At 34.6% G+C, this 14,478-nt stretch overlaps 3 protein-coding genes across 3 annotated transcripts; 2 read left to right on the top strand and 1 right to left on the bottom strand.

Annotated features, from left to right (window-relative positions):
- Positions 1-2,261: 2,261 nt before the first annotated feature.
- Positions 2,262-7,913, top strand: LOC132205739 (uncharacterized). Its single transcript, XM_059635000.1, has 10 exons — positions 2,262-2,442; positions 4,299-4,398; positions 4,448-4,568; positions 4,630-4,840; positions 5,129-5,343; positions 5,402-5,588; positions 5,890-6,249; positions 6,583-6,798; positions 6,903-7,061; positions 7,162-7,913. The coding sequence occupies exons 1-10, from the start codon at positions 2,325-2,327 to the stop codon at positions 7,311-7,313; spliced, it is 1,839 nt and encodes a 612-aa protein (XP_059490983.1). The 5' UTR covers positions 2,262-2,324; the 3' UTR covers positions 7,314-7,913.
- A 672-nt stretch (positions 7,914-8,585) lies between these two features.
- On the top strand, positions 8,586-13,001 carry LOC132198021 (uncharacterized). Its single transcript, XM_059621697.1, has 11 exons — positions 8,586-8,740; positions 9,814-9,916; positions 9,980-10,085; positions 10,137-10,350; positions 10,702-10,898; positions 10,950-11,121; positions 11,176-11,333; positions 11,393-11,600; positions 11,656-11,901; positions 11,963-12,133; positions 12,792-13,001. Exons 1-11 carry the CDS (start codon positions 8,689-8,691, stop codon positions 12,944-12,946), a joined length of 1,782 nt encoding a protein of 593 aa, XP_059477680.1. The 5' UTR covers positions 8,586-8,688; the 3' UTR covers positions 12,947-13,001.
- LOC132198031 (troponin C, isoallergen Bla g 6.0101-like) lies at positions 12,978-14,199 on the bottom strand. The gene is made up of 4 exons (XM_059621708.1): positions 14,075-14,199; positions 13,655-13,682; positions 13,435-13,578; positions 12,978-13,348 (listed from the first exon to the last, which is right to left on the bottom strand). The coding sequence occupies exons 1-4, from the start codon at positions 14,075-14,077 to the stop codon at positions 13,065-13,067; spliced, it is 459 nt and encodes a 152-aa protein (XP_059477691.1). The 5' UTR covers positions 14,078-14,199; the 3' UTR covers positions 12,978-13,064.
- Positions 14,200-14,478: the final 279 nt, after the last annotated feature.

Genomic DNA, 14,478 nt, shown 5'->3' with positions numbered 1-14,478 from the left:
AAACATTATATTTTAAAATTTAAAGGATAATAAATAAAATTTATAATAATTTTTTACTAACTAAAAAACATATTATTTAAAAATATTAAAGAGTTTTAATTAAATTGTTTTATATTATACATACAATAAAATAAATATTTTTAAATATATTTACTATGTATATTTTATTATATTTATAATATTTGTATATTATCTTAAATATTTTAAATATAATATATCATCATAAACATAATTCATACAATTAAAGATATAATAATTTTTCTAACGAAATTACAGTATAAATGAAACTCTACTGAGTGGGTGCTTCTTTTGATCCAACTGTGCATGAATTTTTTTTTATTATTTTTGATAATTACTTGCAGTTGGAGAATTACAGCGAAATATGTATTCAAAAATAATATTGCTTGCAAAACCAACGTGAAATTAGATTTGGCTACGTGTCTGGTCCTACACCGGCGGTGACACTGACTCGCCCTATTTCATGTTACTTTACGCGTTGAGTGCATTAGTGCATTAAAATTCGCACCTCTCTCCAGAATTTCTCTTTCCAGAAATTAATTGCCCTCGCACATCACTCAACACGAGCTGCGACCAGATTCATCACATCTCGTGTTATTTGAATGTGGTCCAGAAAGCCGCGTTTTGCCGACGACGTATATTTTCGGCGCCAAGGATAAGAAGAGGTGACGGATTTTTTCTCGCCTCGGAGAAAATATTGCGAGCGCATGATTAATGAGCGATGCTAACCGAACGCGACGCCTAGACCGACCTCCGCTTCATATAATTGCGGTTTATTCTGGAAGCGTCACTTAATTGGTTGCGCAAGTTGCTGAAAAATTAAGTGTCCAACATTAATCATAATTCATAATTTAGGCGGTGCCAAAAGTTCTGGAGTAAAATATAAAAGATTCTAAAGATTCACGATTTACTGTCTTCACAACTTAATTTATTTTATGTCAAAAAATTTACAGTAAAATATTTTATGATTTAGTTGTATTAATTCTGAGTTTTAATGTTCGAGATGATAGGATAGGAACTATTCAATCTTCACACTTTCAACATCTTTAAGAAGAAATAATCACGCAATCAAACTCTCTTCAAGACGATTTGAAGATAAATTGCTCCTATGAAAATTACGCCTGGTAGCAATTAGTACTTGTCTGAAGTATTTAAAGACCGCAATTTCATACAAAATAAAAAGCGAGCGCTTTTTTTTGAGTTCACACTTTGGTAAAAGTATTCTGAAAACGGGAAGAGCTAATGAAAGGTTCAATCATTCATATACGAATTTTATTCAAAATAAGAAAGCTATAGCGCTGAATTTTTTGTTCGCCTTTTTGGAGAAATATTGTGAAAACCAGAGAAGCTATTGAAGGGTTAAATTATTTACAAAATAGCAAACAAGCGCTTATTTTTGCGTTAGCATTTGTTGAAAAGAATTTTGAAAACGGGATAAAGAATTAATGATATAAAATGAAGAATGAAAAGCAAGCGCTATGATCTTGTTCGCCTTCTGTGAAAAATATTGTGAAATCGAAAAGAGCTACTGAAAGGTTCAATTATTCATAGATGAATTTTATACAAGTTGAAAGCAAGTGCTATATTTTCTTGTTTTTCCGTTCACCTTTGAAAACGGGAAGAGCAATTGATAGGTTTTATTTAAAAAAACCATTTTATAAAAAATAAAAAGCAAATGTTATATTTTTTTGTTCGCCTTTTGGGAAAAGTATTTTTAAAACGGAAGAGCTATTGTTGGGTTAAATTCGGTTAAATTGTTTAAAGACAAATTTTATACAAAATAAAAAGCAAGCGCCCACATATTTTTTTGTTCGCCTTTGGAAAAAAATATTGCGAATAGTATAGGCTTGAACCAGTCGAGCCATCTCGAAGCAATCACTGTAACTGTTAAAGCGTGTTTTTGTATTTAGGAAATTCAACAGTAATAGTGAACGTAGTGAAGTAAATTCAAAACTTAATTAATAAAATTATTAAAATTAAAATCTATTGCTATTTTTAAAAATATCACCAGTATTGTAAAAAAATTAATTTTATTCCTTGGAAATATTTATAATTCATTATAGGAAAAAGCAACGCTTTCCCTTGCGCAGATATAAATTCGCATTGCCTCACGCGATTGCAAATTTCAAGGGGAACGCGGATCGGAAACACAAAAGCCGCCGCGAGGCAGAGAGCGAGTGCAGCGAGCGAGAAAATTATTTGCCGCATTTGATAGAAAGCTTTGGTCGGTCGGCGCTGTCGAGTGCGCGCAGCTCGATCCTCGCCAGTCTGCCACGGGCCAGCATGGAGAACGCGGACTCGGCGACATGATGGAGGAAAAGTGCTCGCTGGTGGCCTCTGGAGGCCGCTGCGTGTTGCGGACGGCCCTCGTCTTCGCCGTCGCGGCCGCGGCCACCGCCGTCATCTACTTCTCGCCGGTGCCTGGTGAGACAAAATCATTAATTTTTTTTTAATCATTACGTAGTTTATTGGTGCATTGCGGAAGTTGTAATGACGGAATCATTTGTGGTACAAATCGCGCAAGGAATGAGTTATTGCTTCACAATTTAATGAAATAAAAAATTTAATACAAAAATAAATAAAATTGATATAGAGGTTTAGAGCACATTAATGTAAATTTATTATTTTAAATTTTACAGACACTTAAATATATTATACATTTAAATTAATAAAAATTATAAGTTAAGAGCTATTTTTGTCGTAGTTATTTCAGTTTCCTTCATTTGTTAATAAATATAAATAAATTTTTAATTTATCAATTTAGTTAGTATTAATTATCTAAATAGTATTAAATGTTTAAGTAAAAATTACCTGTATTGTTTATATCTAATATTAAAAATTTATAGCTAATTTATTGGGAATTATATTCTATTAAATTGATTCTACAGATAAAATTCAATAGCTAGAGTTTTTTTTAGTAACGGAATTGAAAAATATTAAAAAACTGAGGAAAAAATATCTAAATGAATGCCAAATTTTTGATCAAGAGGAAAAAGATAATTTTTTAAATTAAAATCAAGAACACTGTAAAACTATATTGGAAGAGATTTTCAAACGCAACTGCTGCATGTCTCAAGGTCGCCATGTCTTTCATCGCAATCCTCCTCCAAGTTACATCAATAGCGCTCAGTAACCTCTTTTCGCCACATTATACGAATATAAATTTCCCAATGCACGGCGTAATTAAAACTTTCAAACACAATTCTGTCATTGGGTACTCCATTTGACACCTTTCCATTTTCAATTCTACATTTTTATTGATCAGGAGAAGGTGCACAGTCATATTTCTTCAAAGGCGGAGATGAAAGGAAGAAAGTGAAACAATGCAGGGTGGGAATGTCAATGTATTGTTAGCGGGAAATAATGTTTCCTTTAATCTCAATAATCAGTTGCGATGTCGAGGGACGAGAAACATGACGTTGGCTGCTTTTGCAAAAGCGTTGTTGTTTCTGGAGTTGCGTTTTTAGTTGGGCTGGTGCTTTGGTGCACTCCAATGCCAGGTATAGAAAACCCTTCCAAATTTATACAGTAGGATTCAATGTGTTTAATTATATTATAATTTTATTAATATTCTAGTTGGTCAGTTTTTTTAATTAATTACTCAATTTCCACTTGTTTGAAAATTTGTCAGTTGATTGGACATAAGATATTTTTTCTCAATATTTTTAATTTTCAATATTAATTAAAAAATATTATACAAATTCGATAAACAAACCCTAGGTTTTATTAAGAAGTTTAACCATAGCATACATTGAACGATTGTAAATTAATACATTTTTAAAATGTAATTTATTTATTTTATATTTAATATTTACTTATTTTTATTTATTTAATGAAACTAGAGAAATATTCTTTTAATATAAAATTTATTAAATGAAACTATTATTTATAATATATTTTACAATTTAATAACAACAAAATTATTATAATTTTTATTACAATAATTGATTTATTATAATTTTTTTTTAAATAATAAACTCGCACATACAAACCACTGTTTTGTTAACTCGAGAAGTGTTTTATTTCAATTTTTTTGCAAACATTTAATTGCAACAATGATTTAACAATGGCCACACGAAACCTTAAACAGTTATTCTGCAACCTGCCGCCAAGAAATTATGGGATACACTAAGCACGTTTCAATTAAAAATCTTTTCGGGATATTCACTTGCTTACTTGCTTATGGGTTTTGCCGGTGCTAAATTTGCATGTGAATTATTTAAAATTCACAAATAACTGTTAGGCTATTTAAAAAAAAAATAAACATTGCTATGTTTTAGACCCTTTTTTTATGTCCTGCGATCGACCATGCCACGAGCTTGATTGGCCCATGATTTGCAGAATCAAGCTGACATTCGAAGTTTACCAAACACTCAGCAGGTATTAATTCCCAAGTCTCATTCAAACCACGTAGCTAAAATTTGTTCAGTTCTTGCGGTGCTTGTCCCCGAAACCAGACTGATTGCTGGAGCCCGAATTGCGTGACGGCCGACGGATTCAAAAGAGGAATCCTCACCGCCAACAGACAATTGCCGGGGCCGAGCATTCACGTACCTATTCAAATCTAACCATTAATTTTGATTAAAGAATATTAATTTTGGCGTGATTTAGGTCTGCGAAAACGATATTTTGGTGGTGGACGTTGTGAACAGAGTCCCTGGCCACGGGTTGGCGGTGCATTGGCGAGGAGTGCCGCAGAAGGACACGCCGTTTATGGACGGCGTCCCTATGGTGACGCAGTGTCCCATCCCGAGCTACACCACTTTCCAATACAAATTCAGAGCGACCAGACCTGGCACACATTTGTGGCACGCACACAATGGTAATTTCAGTAATTTCTCCAAATTTTTAGTTTTTAAGCAACAAAAAGATTAAATTTATGGACATATTTGAACTGAACTGTAAAAGCAAGAATTTATTTAAAATCAGAGATTATTACTATGGCCGGCTTTTTTTGTGTTTGTTTGAGATTTTATTATAAAAATTTACCAATGAACTAAAAATTTTAATTGAAAAAGGGGATTTCAAAATTAAATTGAGAGCAACTGAGCGGTTTTGTTTTTAAATAATTAAATGCCGACTCTCTTGTCTTCCATAATTTTATTCAAAGGTGCCGAAATGGCCGACGGTCTTGCCGGTGCCCTTGTGGTGCGCAGGGCCCCCGCGCGAGAGCCCCACAGGGCCCTTTTCGACGAAGACCGCAAGGAGCACGTGATTGTTGTGTCCGAGTGGACTCATTCATTTGCTCTGCAGCGTCTTCTCCAGGCCGACCAAGGCTCCGTGGCCGCCGACGCCTTGCTCATCAACGGAAGAGGCGCTTCGAAGGTACAATTAAAAAAAGTCAAGGTCAATTAATTTGGAAATAAATGCAAATTTTTTCAAGGACGGATTTCCTCCTGCTTCGTTTCAAGTGCAGCCTGGCGTCAGGTACAGATTCAGGCTGGTGCACGCTGGAGTGATTTCGGCGTGTCCTCTCAAGGTCAGCGTAGAGGGTCACTCGATGAAGGTCATCGAAATCGACGGTAGCCCCGTCAGGCCCAAAGATGTTGCCAGCATCACTCTTGCATCAGGTAATTCAATATTATTTGAATTTAAAAAAATAAGTTTTCCCTTTTTTTTACTTCCATTTTGCATATTTTATTGTTTATGTTTTGTGCCAAAAATTTAAATATTGATATCTGAATTTGGATACATTGGTATATATTTTCTTGATCAATTTCTCAATTCTCCGTAATTTTTTTTACTGCTTGTAAATTTTAGCTTTTTGTTTTAATTCTGTAAAAGTCCAGTGTTTTTAGTTTTTCATGAAAAACTAAATTTTATTTTATAATTTTTCCTTCTTTTTACTACTTACTTTTTTTTGTTCAAAAGGAGAGAGAATTGACTTTGTCCTCGACGCGTCTGCCTCTCCGAAGTCCTACCCTCTCAGAGTGCATTCCACCTGCACCGCTCTGGAACAAACCGCCCTTCTGCAGTACTTTGAGTCCCCCGAAAAGACCAAAATGAAACGGGAACTGCTGCCGTTGGAGCTGAAAATTGCGTCCAACGTGCAGTTTCTGGACAGCGCCAGCCACAACTGCGGCACCGCTGAAGACGAAATTGTCTGTCTCGGGGAACTTGAAGCCCTCGACCCTGTGCACTCCAGCCTTAGCAAAGTCAAGGTAGATTTAGAATTGGAGCTGCCGTTTGAGTTTTCCGCCGTCAACAACCACAGCCTTGGCTCATACATAGGCAAGTTCTATTGTAAAACTCAATTTAGTTTGTTAAATTTAATCTTAAAAATAATTTCAAATTTATTTTTATTTTATTTAATAAATTATTTGATTTGAAATCCGATATTGTTGATGCATATTAATATGTAAAAACAAAAATCGCATAATCTTTTCATTTAGCTAAGAGTTTTATTATTTTTAATTCAATTAATTGCACAATTAAAATCATATGAAACTTTGACACTTTTTAAATGAGCATTTTTCAATTAATTATTAATTTGTAATTTTAATTATATTAAAAAATGATTTTAATAAACATTTTTTACTAATGAAAAAGTAAACTTGTTTTTAGTGAGTCAAGATCCTGAAGTGAAAATTCCTCACGTGTCCAACCTGACCTTCATGTACCCGCCGTCCCCTTTGGTGACCCAGGCCGCAGATGTGCCGCGCGAGTTGCTTTGTCACGCTGAATCGAAGCCGCAAGGATGCGAAAAGCCGCCTTGCGAGTGCGTGCACCAAGTGGACGTCCCGCTCGGAGCTTCGGTGCAACTTAATTTGCATGACAAAGGTACAATTTTTTAAGATGATAAAAGGTTTTGACACTTGCAAAAATATAAAATGACTCTAGAAAATCAGAGAGTGAAAGTGTTACATGATACTATGTTTTTCTAGGCGACGCGGTAGGTGAAGGTCACGTGTTCCATTTGCACGGCCACTCGTTTCATGTTGTGAAAAGACTTGCGAAAAGCGTGTCTCTCTCGCCTGCAAAGGATTCCATCTCCGTCCCAGCCGGTGGCAGGATTGAAATCAGATTTCTTGCAGACAATCCAGGTAGACAGTTTATTAAAATTTTTAATAAAATTGTTATTGAAATTAAAAAAAAATTAAAATTTGTACGAAATATGATTTGATTTGTGTTTAAATTATTTAGGTTACTGGATGTTGCATGACCAGCACATTGGGCACTCGGCTCGGGGGCTGGGCTTGTTGATCCACGTGGGTGAAGCGTGGAATCTGCCCGCAGCACCCCCAGATTTCCCAAAATGCGGCAGTTGGAGAGGTCCAGACTTTTTCCTAACCTAATTTTTCCGTTTTTCTTTGGTACAAAAAGTCTTCCAGTCAAGACGCTCAACAGACTGCTAATTTTTTAATGAAAGAGGCAGATTTTGTGATATTAAATAGTTTAAATTAATTTGCTGCCTAATGTGGTTAAAATTTAATCCCAATTGAACTCGTTCTGGAATTAAAATTATAGCCACGTTTTGACACTGTTAAAGATTTCATAATAAAGGAGTGATATATTGTGTCATTGTATGTTGTATGAATAGTGACATTCCATTTTTGTTTTTCAAATAAACGGGCCGACAATTCGTTTTGTTGCCGCTTGACAAAAGTTAATTTTTTTTTTTATTATTTGATAACTTGTCTCCCTAGAGCCGTCAATGAAAAATTGCATTATTTGAGTGTCCCGGTGGCCTACTTGGAGGAGCCTGTGCTAGAGCAAGTCATGACTTGCACTTGCATTCATCCAACGGCGCAAGGGCTTCTGGATGGATGCATTTGACTCACTTTCTCTTTCATGCAGCAAATTATCCATGACACTTGCAACTGCATCTACGTCTGTTTCATTGCAAAATCAAGATGCACAATCAAATGCACGCACTGTAATTTTCAATTGATTGGATTTCCTGATGTAGTTTTTATTTGTGTGTTAATAATAATATCCTTTTTAAAATTACATAAATAAATAGATAAAAAATAAATTTAATCGTTTAATTTATTTTCTATTTTATTCATAATATTTTAATACAATTTTTATATCTTCATCTAGACTGTTAGCCAATGAATTCTTTGCTAGTGTTGGCGGTGCCGTTTGGTCAAAAATTTTGATTTCTTTTATACACCAAAATTGTGTTGATTTCTATATAAAATTATTTTCACGGTGTGGAAAATAAAAATTAATTTTATAGTTATATCGAAAAATTTTTGATATTGTATTACAATTTTTTTTCTGTATAGAAGTGCAGAATTGCAGCGATAATATTTATTTACAATTATTTCCTGATATTGCTTAAGTATCATAGCTCTTTAACTTATCCAAACATAAAATAAACATAATGAATCACTTTTTAAAAAGAGTACTTTTTGCAGCCACCTGTTAAGTGTGTGCAATTACCCACTAATATAAGAAAGTGCCGTGGCGAATTTCGTCGAGTTTGGTCATCGTTTTTCTTTCCTTTATAATAAAGCAGCCCGCGTGGCGAATCACAAAGTGTGAATTGCTCAAAAACGCGACTAGTGTTATATCATAACAGAGCAGCGGCGGCGGGAGTGAAAGTGAATCGAGGAGGTAGGCAAAGTCTGCGCCGGCAGTCAGTGTTGTTTCTTTAGCGCGACGTGCAATTTGCTGGGGATTATTGGCGTCGTTCGCCACTTCCACCAACCCCTCGCCCAGAACATGAAGAAGACCGGCGAGGGGATGTTTGTTTTATTTATATTTTTCATGTTCTGTAAGTAAAATTTATTTCATTTTTAATATTATATAAACGATATTTTTTTTTTCTAAATTTACATATCTATTAAACTTTAATAGATTGTTACGTCTAGTTTTTTATTTTATTATTTTAAATATAAATGACAAAAATTTTGCGAAGTCAATTATACATACTTGCTGTGTTAATATTACTTGCACCAGATTTATATAAATTTCTTGCATGCACGAGTAGTGTAATAAAAATGCTGATGCAGTAAATAGTGGTAAATAGCATAAAAGCCAATTTTGTTGACATGTATAAGGTGTGAGAGAGATTATATTTGCAGCAAAATAAGATTTTGCAATAAATTTAATTTTTTCTTTAATATATAACTTGCTTTGTTTAAATCAAACTGAGGAAAGTGCATTATTTTCGCACGGCCGCAGTAATGATAATTGACGATGAATGTTTCCACAGTGCGTTTTACTCTCGCAGCCTCTGTACTTCCCATCTTATGCAACAAAACTGGTTTCTCATATAAAGGAAAACGATTTGTTTTGCGTAGCAACAAGAGCGCTCTTTTAAACTAACTCAAGTCACCATGGTTCTCAGGACCAAAATAAGTAAATAAATTAAAATTAATCAGTGCAATCTGAAAAATCAATTCAATGTTTAGAAACGATCGCCTTGCCGCGATTATTTTTTAATTCAATTTACTTACCAATTAATTTATTCATTAAATTTGTTTCTCTCATATTGATTTTACGATTAAATTGAATTATTTTATTTTTGTTTTAGCATAAATAATTACAGTTTTCTATCAAATTGTAGAAGAAAACTTTCGAACAATTTAAAAATCATATTTGACTATTTAATTGTTAAAACAAAACATACTGTTTAAAACCAGCAACTTCATGTGCGTGGTCCTGTATTCTTAATTTTGTCTGCTAAAAATTATATCAATCTTGAATCTTGACCTTGCAAAACATTTCTGACGAACCAACTTTCACTGCTGTTTGATGGAGGTCGCGAGGAAACACTCGGCTGAATATTATATTAAAATACCGGCGATGAATGAATGATGATGCATTTTTTTTCCATTCTTTCAGGCTTTTTGTGCGCATTTGGCCACCCATGTGAGCGACAATGTGATGACGGCAGCGAGCCGCTCAAGTGCCATTACAAATTTACCCTCCACGCTAGTGTTATTGAGTAATTATCTGTAGAAATATAATTTTATTTCTATATAAAATTACTCTGGAATTTAATTTTCAGCTGTGATCACTGCCAAAGAAACGCCACTTGTGGTGGGGGAAGTTGCGAATTTAGTAGAAAATTAGCTTTGACTATAAACAAAAAGTCTCCAGGACCAACAATCAAGGTTAAATTTTTAATTTCTTTTTTTTTAGATTTTAATTTTTTGATAATTAAGGTCTGCAAGGGAGACCAGATTGTGGTTGACGTGGTAAACCGACTGCCTGGAAGTTTTGAAACGTCGATCCACTGGCATGGAGTTTTGCAAACGGGCACTCCGTATTACGACGGCGTGCCGAAAGTGACGCAATGCCCGTTGACCCCAGGCTCTTCCTTCAGATACTCGTTTTCAGCCGAAAATCCTGGAACCCACTTTTATTACGCCTCTTCTGGTAACTAAAATGGTTTTTTCTGATATTAAAAAGCGTTCAATTAAATTAAAGGATGTAAAATAAAAAAAAAATCCTTTGGAGGAAAAATTTTTCAGTTCTATTTACTTTCAAAGTCATCTTTGGTAACTAGAAAAATAATAGCTCTGCCAATTCGAGTTTTAATTATAATTAAATGACTGTTTGTCCCGCCATAGCTACAATCATTGTATGTTGAATAATAGGTTTTTTTACAGAATTGGAGTGCAGAAAAATAGCAATAAGAAAATTTTAATTATAATTGATTTTCTTAAAATGATCAATTTTTTTCCTATGGAATTTTGTTTAACAAAATATGTATGTCATGTCCCAAAGTTTCCCAGCACGCTGACGGCATTTACGGCGCTTTGATTGTGAACGAGCCTCAAAAGTACAAACACGAAGAACTGCTGTTGATTGGAACAAGAAATTACGCCCTTTTGAGTGGAGCGTACGGAGCAGTTCAAGGTGCATTGGTTGGGCTCAACAGACCGATCGCGAAAATCGTTCTGAACGGAAAAGCAGTGCATGAGGTTGAGAAAATAGTTTTAATTTTTGCATCAATAATTATGACTTAATTAAAGAAATTGGATGAATTCGATGTCACGGAAGGAGAAACGGTTTTCAGAGTGATCAATGCTGCTGCATTTGATTGTCCGGTAGAAATGACTCTGGAAAATCACGTGTTTAAAGTTTTAAATGTCCAAGGTGCAGACATTTTGCCGATATACGTTAAAAAGCTCACCATTTATCCTGGTAATGTGTCAATTTTATTTTCAAATAATTTATAATAAGCATTTTATTTGACAGGGGAAAGATATGACATGCAAATTTTCCTCTCGGGAGAGCCGTGCAAATATTGCCAAATGCAGATTTCCGGTCTGCACAAATGTGGCCAACTGGAAAAATTGAAAACAATCGTCAGACCTGCTGAAACTCGAGAAATTATTAACAAAAAACCTTTTAAAGTAGAATTTTATAAAAATAGCGAGAATTAAATACATATTAAAAAAAATTATTTAAATAGACTTTGTCTGCGAATTGCACCGAGGATTCCAACAACTACTGCAGTGCCCAATTGGAAAGTCCCGATTCACCAAATTTCGAGTTCATTCCCGACTTGACCTTTTTCCTCTCATTTGGTTTGAACAAAGTTTCCCAAGTGTCCGTCGACGACGTTGAATTCAGATTTGTTTTGAACGACATTGAATACTACCCAACATTTCTGGACAGTGGTATGAATTTCTTATTAAGAGATTTACAATTATTTTTACTAAAAATTAAAAATAGGCGACGAGGATCCAACCCTTGCACCACAAATTAACACCGTCTCATTCCGACCCCCTTCAACCCCTATTCTGACGCAATACGAAGACAGGAACGAAGCGACCGAGTGCGAAACCTACGCCAATCTGGTCCCGAGCGCGGCAAACCGGCCGCCGACCACTTGCAAAAGTGCACCTTACTTTTGCGAGTGCGCCCATTTCATTAGGGCCGGAGTAAATGCGACTGTAAAACTAGTCTTCAAGCATGATGGTAAAATGAAATTAAAATTTAGATTTTCCGGAGAAAATTAATTTTTCGGATCTTTTTCAAGGTATAAGTAATGAGGCTGTCGCTTTTCACATGCACGGCCATAAACTGTACGTGGCCAACTGGCAACAGGCGGGACGAGAAGGGAAAAGCAACCAGAGGCCCATCTGCAGGGACACAATTGTGGTGCCTCCAGCAGGAGAGGTTACTGCATTTTTCAAGGCAGACAATCCTGGTAAATTCAATTTTTCAAATTATCAACAAAGTTTATATGAGCCCTGGAATTAGGCAAGTTCGGGATTCAGGCCAGTTGTGTTGCTCAATTGCCTTAGATTCCAAATTTCAAATTTTTTTGAGGCTCATAAAGACAATTTTTTAGTCATAAGAGAATTAAATTTCATCAAAAAATTAATGCTTTATTATTAATCATAATTTTGATGCATATTCAATTATTTAAAGTCAAGCTTTTCTTGCAAAGTTTTGGTAAAACCACAGAAATACATACTTCTCAGAAACATTACTCTGAAAATGCTTTACACTTAACAATACAGACATAAAAGACAATATAAATTTCTCGTAAACTAATGAGAACAAAGTCTACAAAGAATTATATATAAACACACACTAACCACAATTGAATTATTAATTTAATTAATATCTCACATAAATACTGCAAACATTATTTACTTCAATAGAATTGTAACCTTATAAAACGCGATCTTAAATTTTGTATAATGACATAATATTGAATCTATGTAATAAATTTAATGTTAATCAGAAACAATTCTAGCAGAGTTAAAAAAATATATATCATTACTATTAACTCTTGAAATTTTAAACTGTTAACATTTAATTAGAAAATGCTAAAAAATTCATATTTTTATGTTGAATAGGATTTTGGCTACTAGAAAGTCGTGCTGGCCACATAACTTCGGCCGGCGTTGGTATGGCCCTTATCGTCCAAGTTGGCACTCCCAAAGATATCCCTTCGCCTCCAACTGGATTCCCGACTTGCAGAGGATTGAAGCCTGACGACTTTATATTTTAAATTATTATTTTTTTAATTAAAAATAGTCAAGTTTATTGAAAAATATATTGGTTTTATTGAAAGATCGAGTTGACAAAATTTGAAATTTTGTATCAATCAGTCGTTCATGTGATTCTCTTTATTCTCCAGTCATGACCTCCATGAACTCCTCAAAGTCCACAGTTCCCGAGCCGTCAGAGTCGATTTCCTCAATCATGTCGTCCAAGTCGTCGGCGTTGATGGTGTTGTCGAGCTCGCGGAAAATCTCCTTGAGCACGTCGGTGGTGATGTAGCCGTTGCCCTCCTTGTCGTACAGACGGAAGGCCTCCTTCAGCTCCTGCCGCATCGCCTCAGGGTCTTCCTCCTCCACCATGAAACGCGAAGACAACATGCAGAACTCTTCAAACTCCAGCTGGCCAGACCCTGCACGGTTAAATTATATTTTATCGTCAACTTTTTCAATCGCACAATTATTTATTTTTAAATAATTATATCTTTGCGTTTCTTACCGTCAGCGTCAACCTCACTGATGATTTCATTGATTTCGTCATCATCAATCTGGATGCCAAGCATTTCAAAAATTGTGCCAATCATGTCAGTCGAGATGAAACCGGCCTTTTCACGGTCAAAGGCGTCAAATGCCTTCTTCAGCACTGAAAGTAAAAAAAGGATTTTTTTTATTTTCCTTTCTAATTGGAGGTTTAAAAATGAATTTGTAGGTTTACTCACTATCTTTTTGTTCCTTGCTCAAATCCTCCTGTAAATTTTAATCATAATTTTATAAATTCAATTGCTACAAAAAAAAATGTAAAAAAAATTAAATTACATTGTCAAAACTGAATTTAATTTAAAAGGAAATATCATTTATCCATACAAAAAAGGTATTAACCAAACATAATTCAGTAAAAACTAATTTAATAAATTAATTAAAAAAAATTATAATTCAGTAGAGAGAAACGAAATAATTTGATCATTATGTGGCTATAGTTAAAATTTTTTTTTTTTTTTTTACAAACTTTGCTTAACTTTGCTTAGGATAAAGTGCTATTTACTTTTTAAATAAGTAAAATATTATTTCCAATCCTGGCAATTCTATTGAAATTTTGAACCTTCATTGTAAAATATTTAAAAAGAGCGTGCTGTACTCACCATGGCTTGCGCGTGCTTTTACGATTAGTAATGAGTCGCTAGCGAAAACTTGGGCACGTCAATTGGCTGACGACTGAAAGTTGAGTGGCTACTATAGCTGTCTTTGATCAGACGCGCCGCTTTATACTTGAGGGGAGTAAATCAATTAGCGCGGCGAAAGGGGTGCTGCACTCATTTTTAATTAAAGGTCGATTAGCAACTCATTGCAGCGCGTTTAAAATCAACTATAACACTTAACGCTGACGTGTCCAGTGCCGTTTTTGCAAAATGAATAAATCAGCTGTAAAGAATGAGCAATTTTGGACAATCTGCAATAATCGAATGGGACTATCTCAAGGTCAATTAATTGAATATGCACAATTGAGAGGTAACTTAATTGCTAAGTTACTAATTTTTCATTGCTG

Source organism: Neocloeon triangulifer, unplaced genomic scaffold (assembly GCF_031216515.1).
Source record: "Neocloeon triangulifer isolate White Clay Creek 2 clone unplaced genomic scaffold, ASM3121651v1 ptg000001l, whole genome shotgun sequence".
Classification (NCBI taxonomy): domain Eukaryota; kingdom Metazoa; phylum Arthropoda; class Insecta; order Ephemeroptera; family Baetidae; genus Neocloeon; species Neocloeon triangulifer.
Note: the sequence above shows the minus strand (reverse complement) of the source record. Positions and strands in the feature narration are given on the sequence as shown.

What these genes read in the sequence shown, in the direction of transcription:
- LOC132205739 (XM_059635000.1), top strand. Translation starts at nt 2,325, where the DNA reads ATGATGGAGGAAAAGTGCTCGCTGGTGGCCTCTGGAGGCCGCTGCGTG. An exon ending in TTTGTGGCACGCACACAATG is followed by an intron (nt 4,841 to 5,128) that starts GTAATTTCAGTA and finishes TTTTATTCAAAG; the next exon opens with GTGCCGAAATGGCCGACGGT. An exon ending in ACTTAATTTGCATGACAAAG is followed by an intron (nt 6,799 to 6,902) that starts GTACAATTTTTT and finishes ATGTTTTTCTAG; the next exon opens with GCGACGCGGTAGGTGAAGGT.
- LOC132198021 (XM_059621697.1), top strand. Translation starts at nt 8,689, where the DNA reads ATGAAGAAGACCGGCGAGGGGATGTTTGTTTTATTTATATTTTTCATG. An exon ending in ATTTATATTTTTCATGTTCT is followed by an intron (nt 8,741 to 9,813) that starts GTAAGTAAAATT and finishes CCATTCTTTCAG; the next exon opens with GCTTTTTGTGCGCATTTGGC. An exon ending in ACGGAAAAGCAGTGCATGAG is followed by an intron (nt 10,899 to 10,949) that starts GTTGAGAAAATA and finishes ACTTAATTAAAG; the next exon opens with AAATTGGATGAATTCGATGT.
- LOC132198031 (XM_059621708.1), bottom strand. An exon ending in GAGCAAGGAACAAAAAGATA is followed by an intron (nt 13,579 to 13,654) that starts GTGAGTAAACCT and finishes TTTTACTTTCAG; the next exon opens with TGCTGAAGAAGGCATTTGAC. An exon ending in CAGTGAGGTTGACGCTGACG is followed by an intron (nt 13,349 to 13,434) that starts GTAAGAAACGCA and finishes TTAACCGTGCAG; the next exon opens with GGTCTGGCCAGCTGGAGTTT.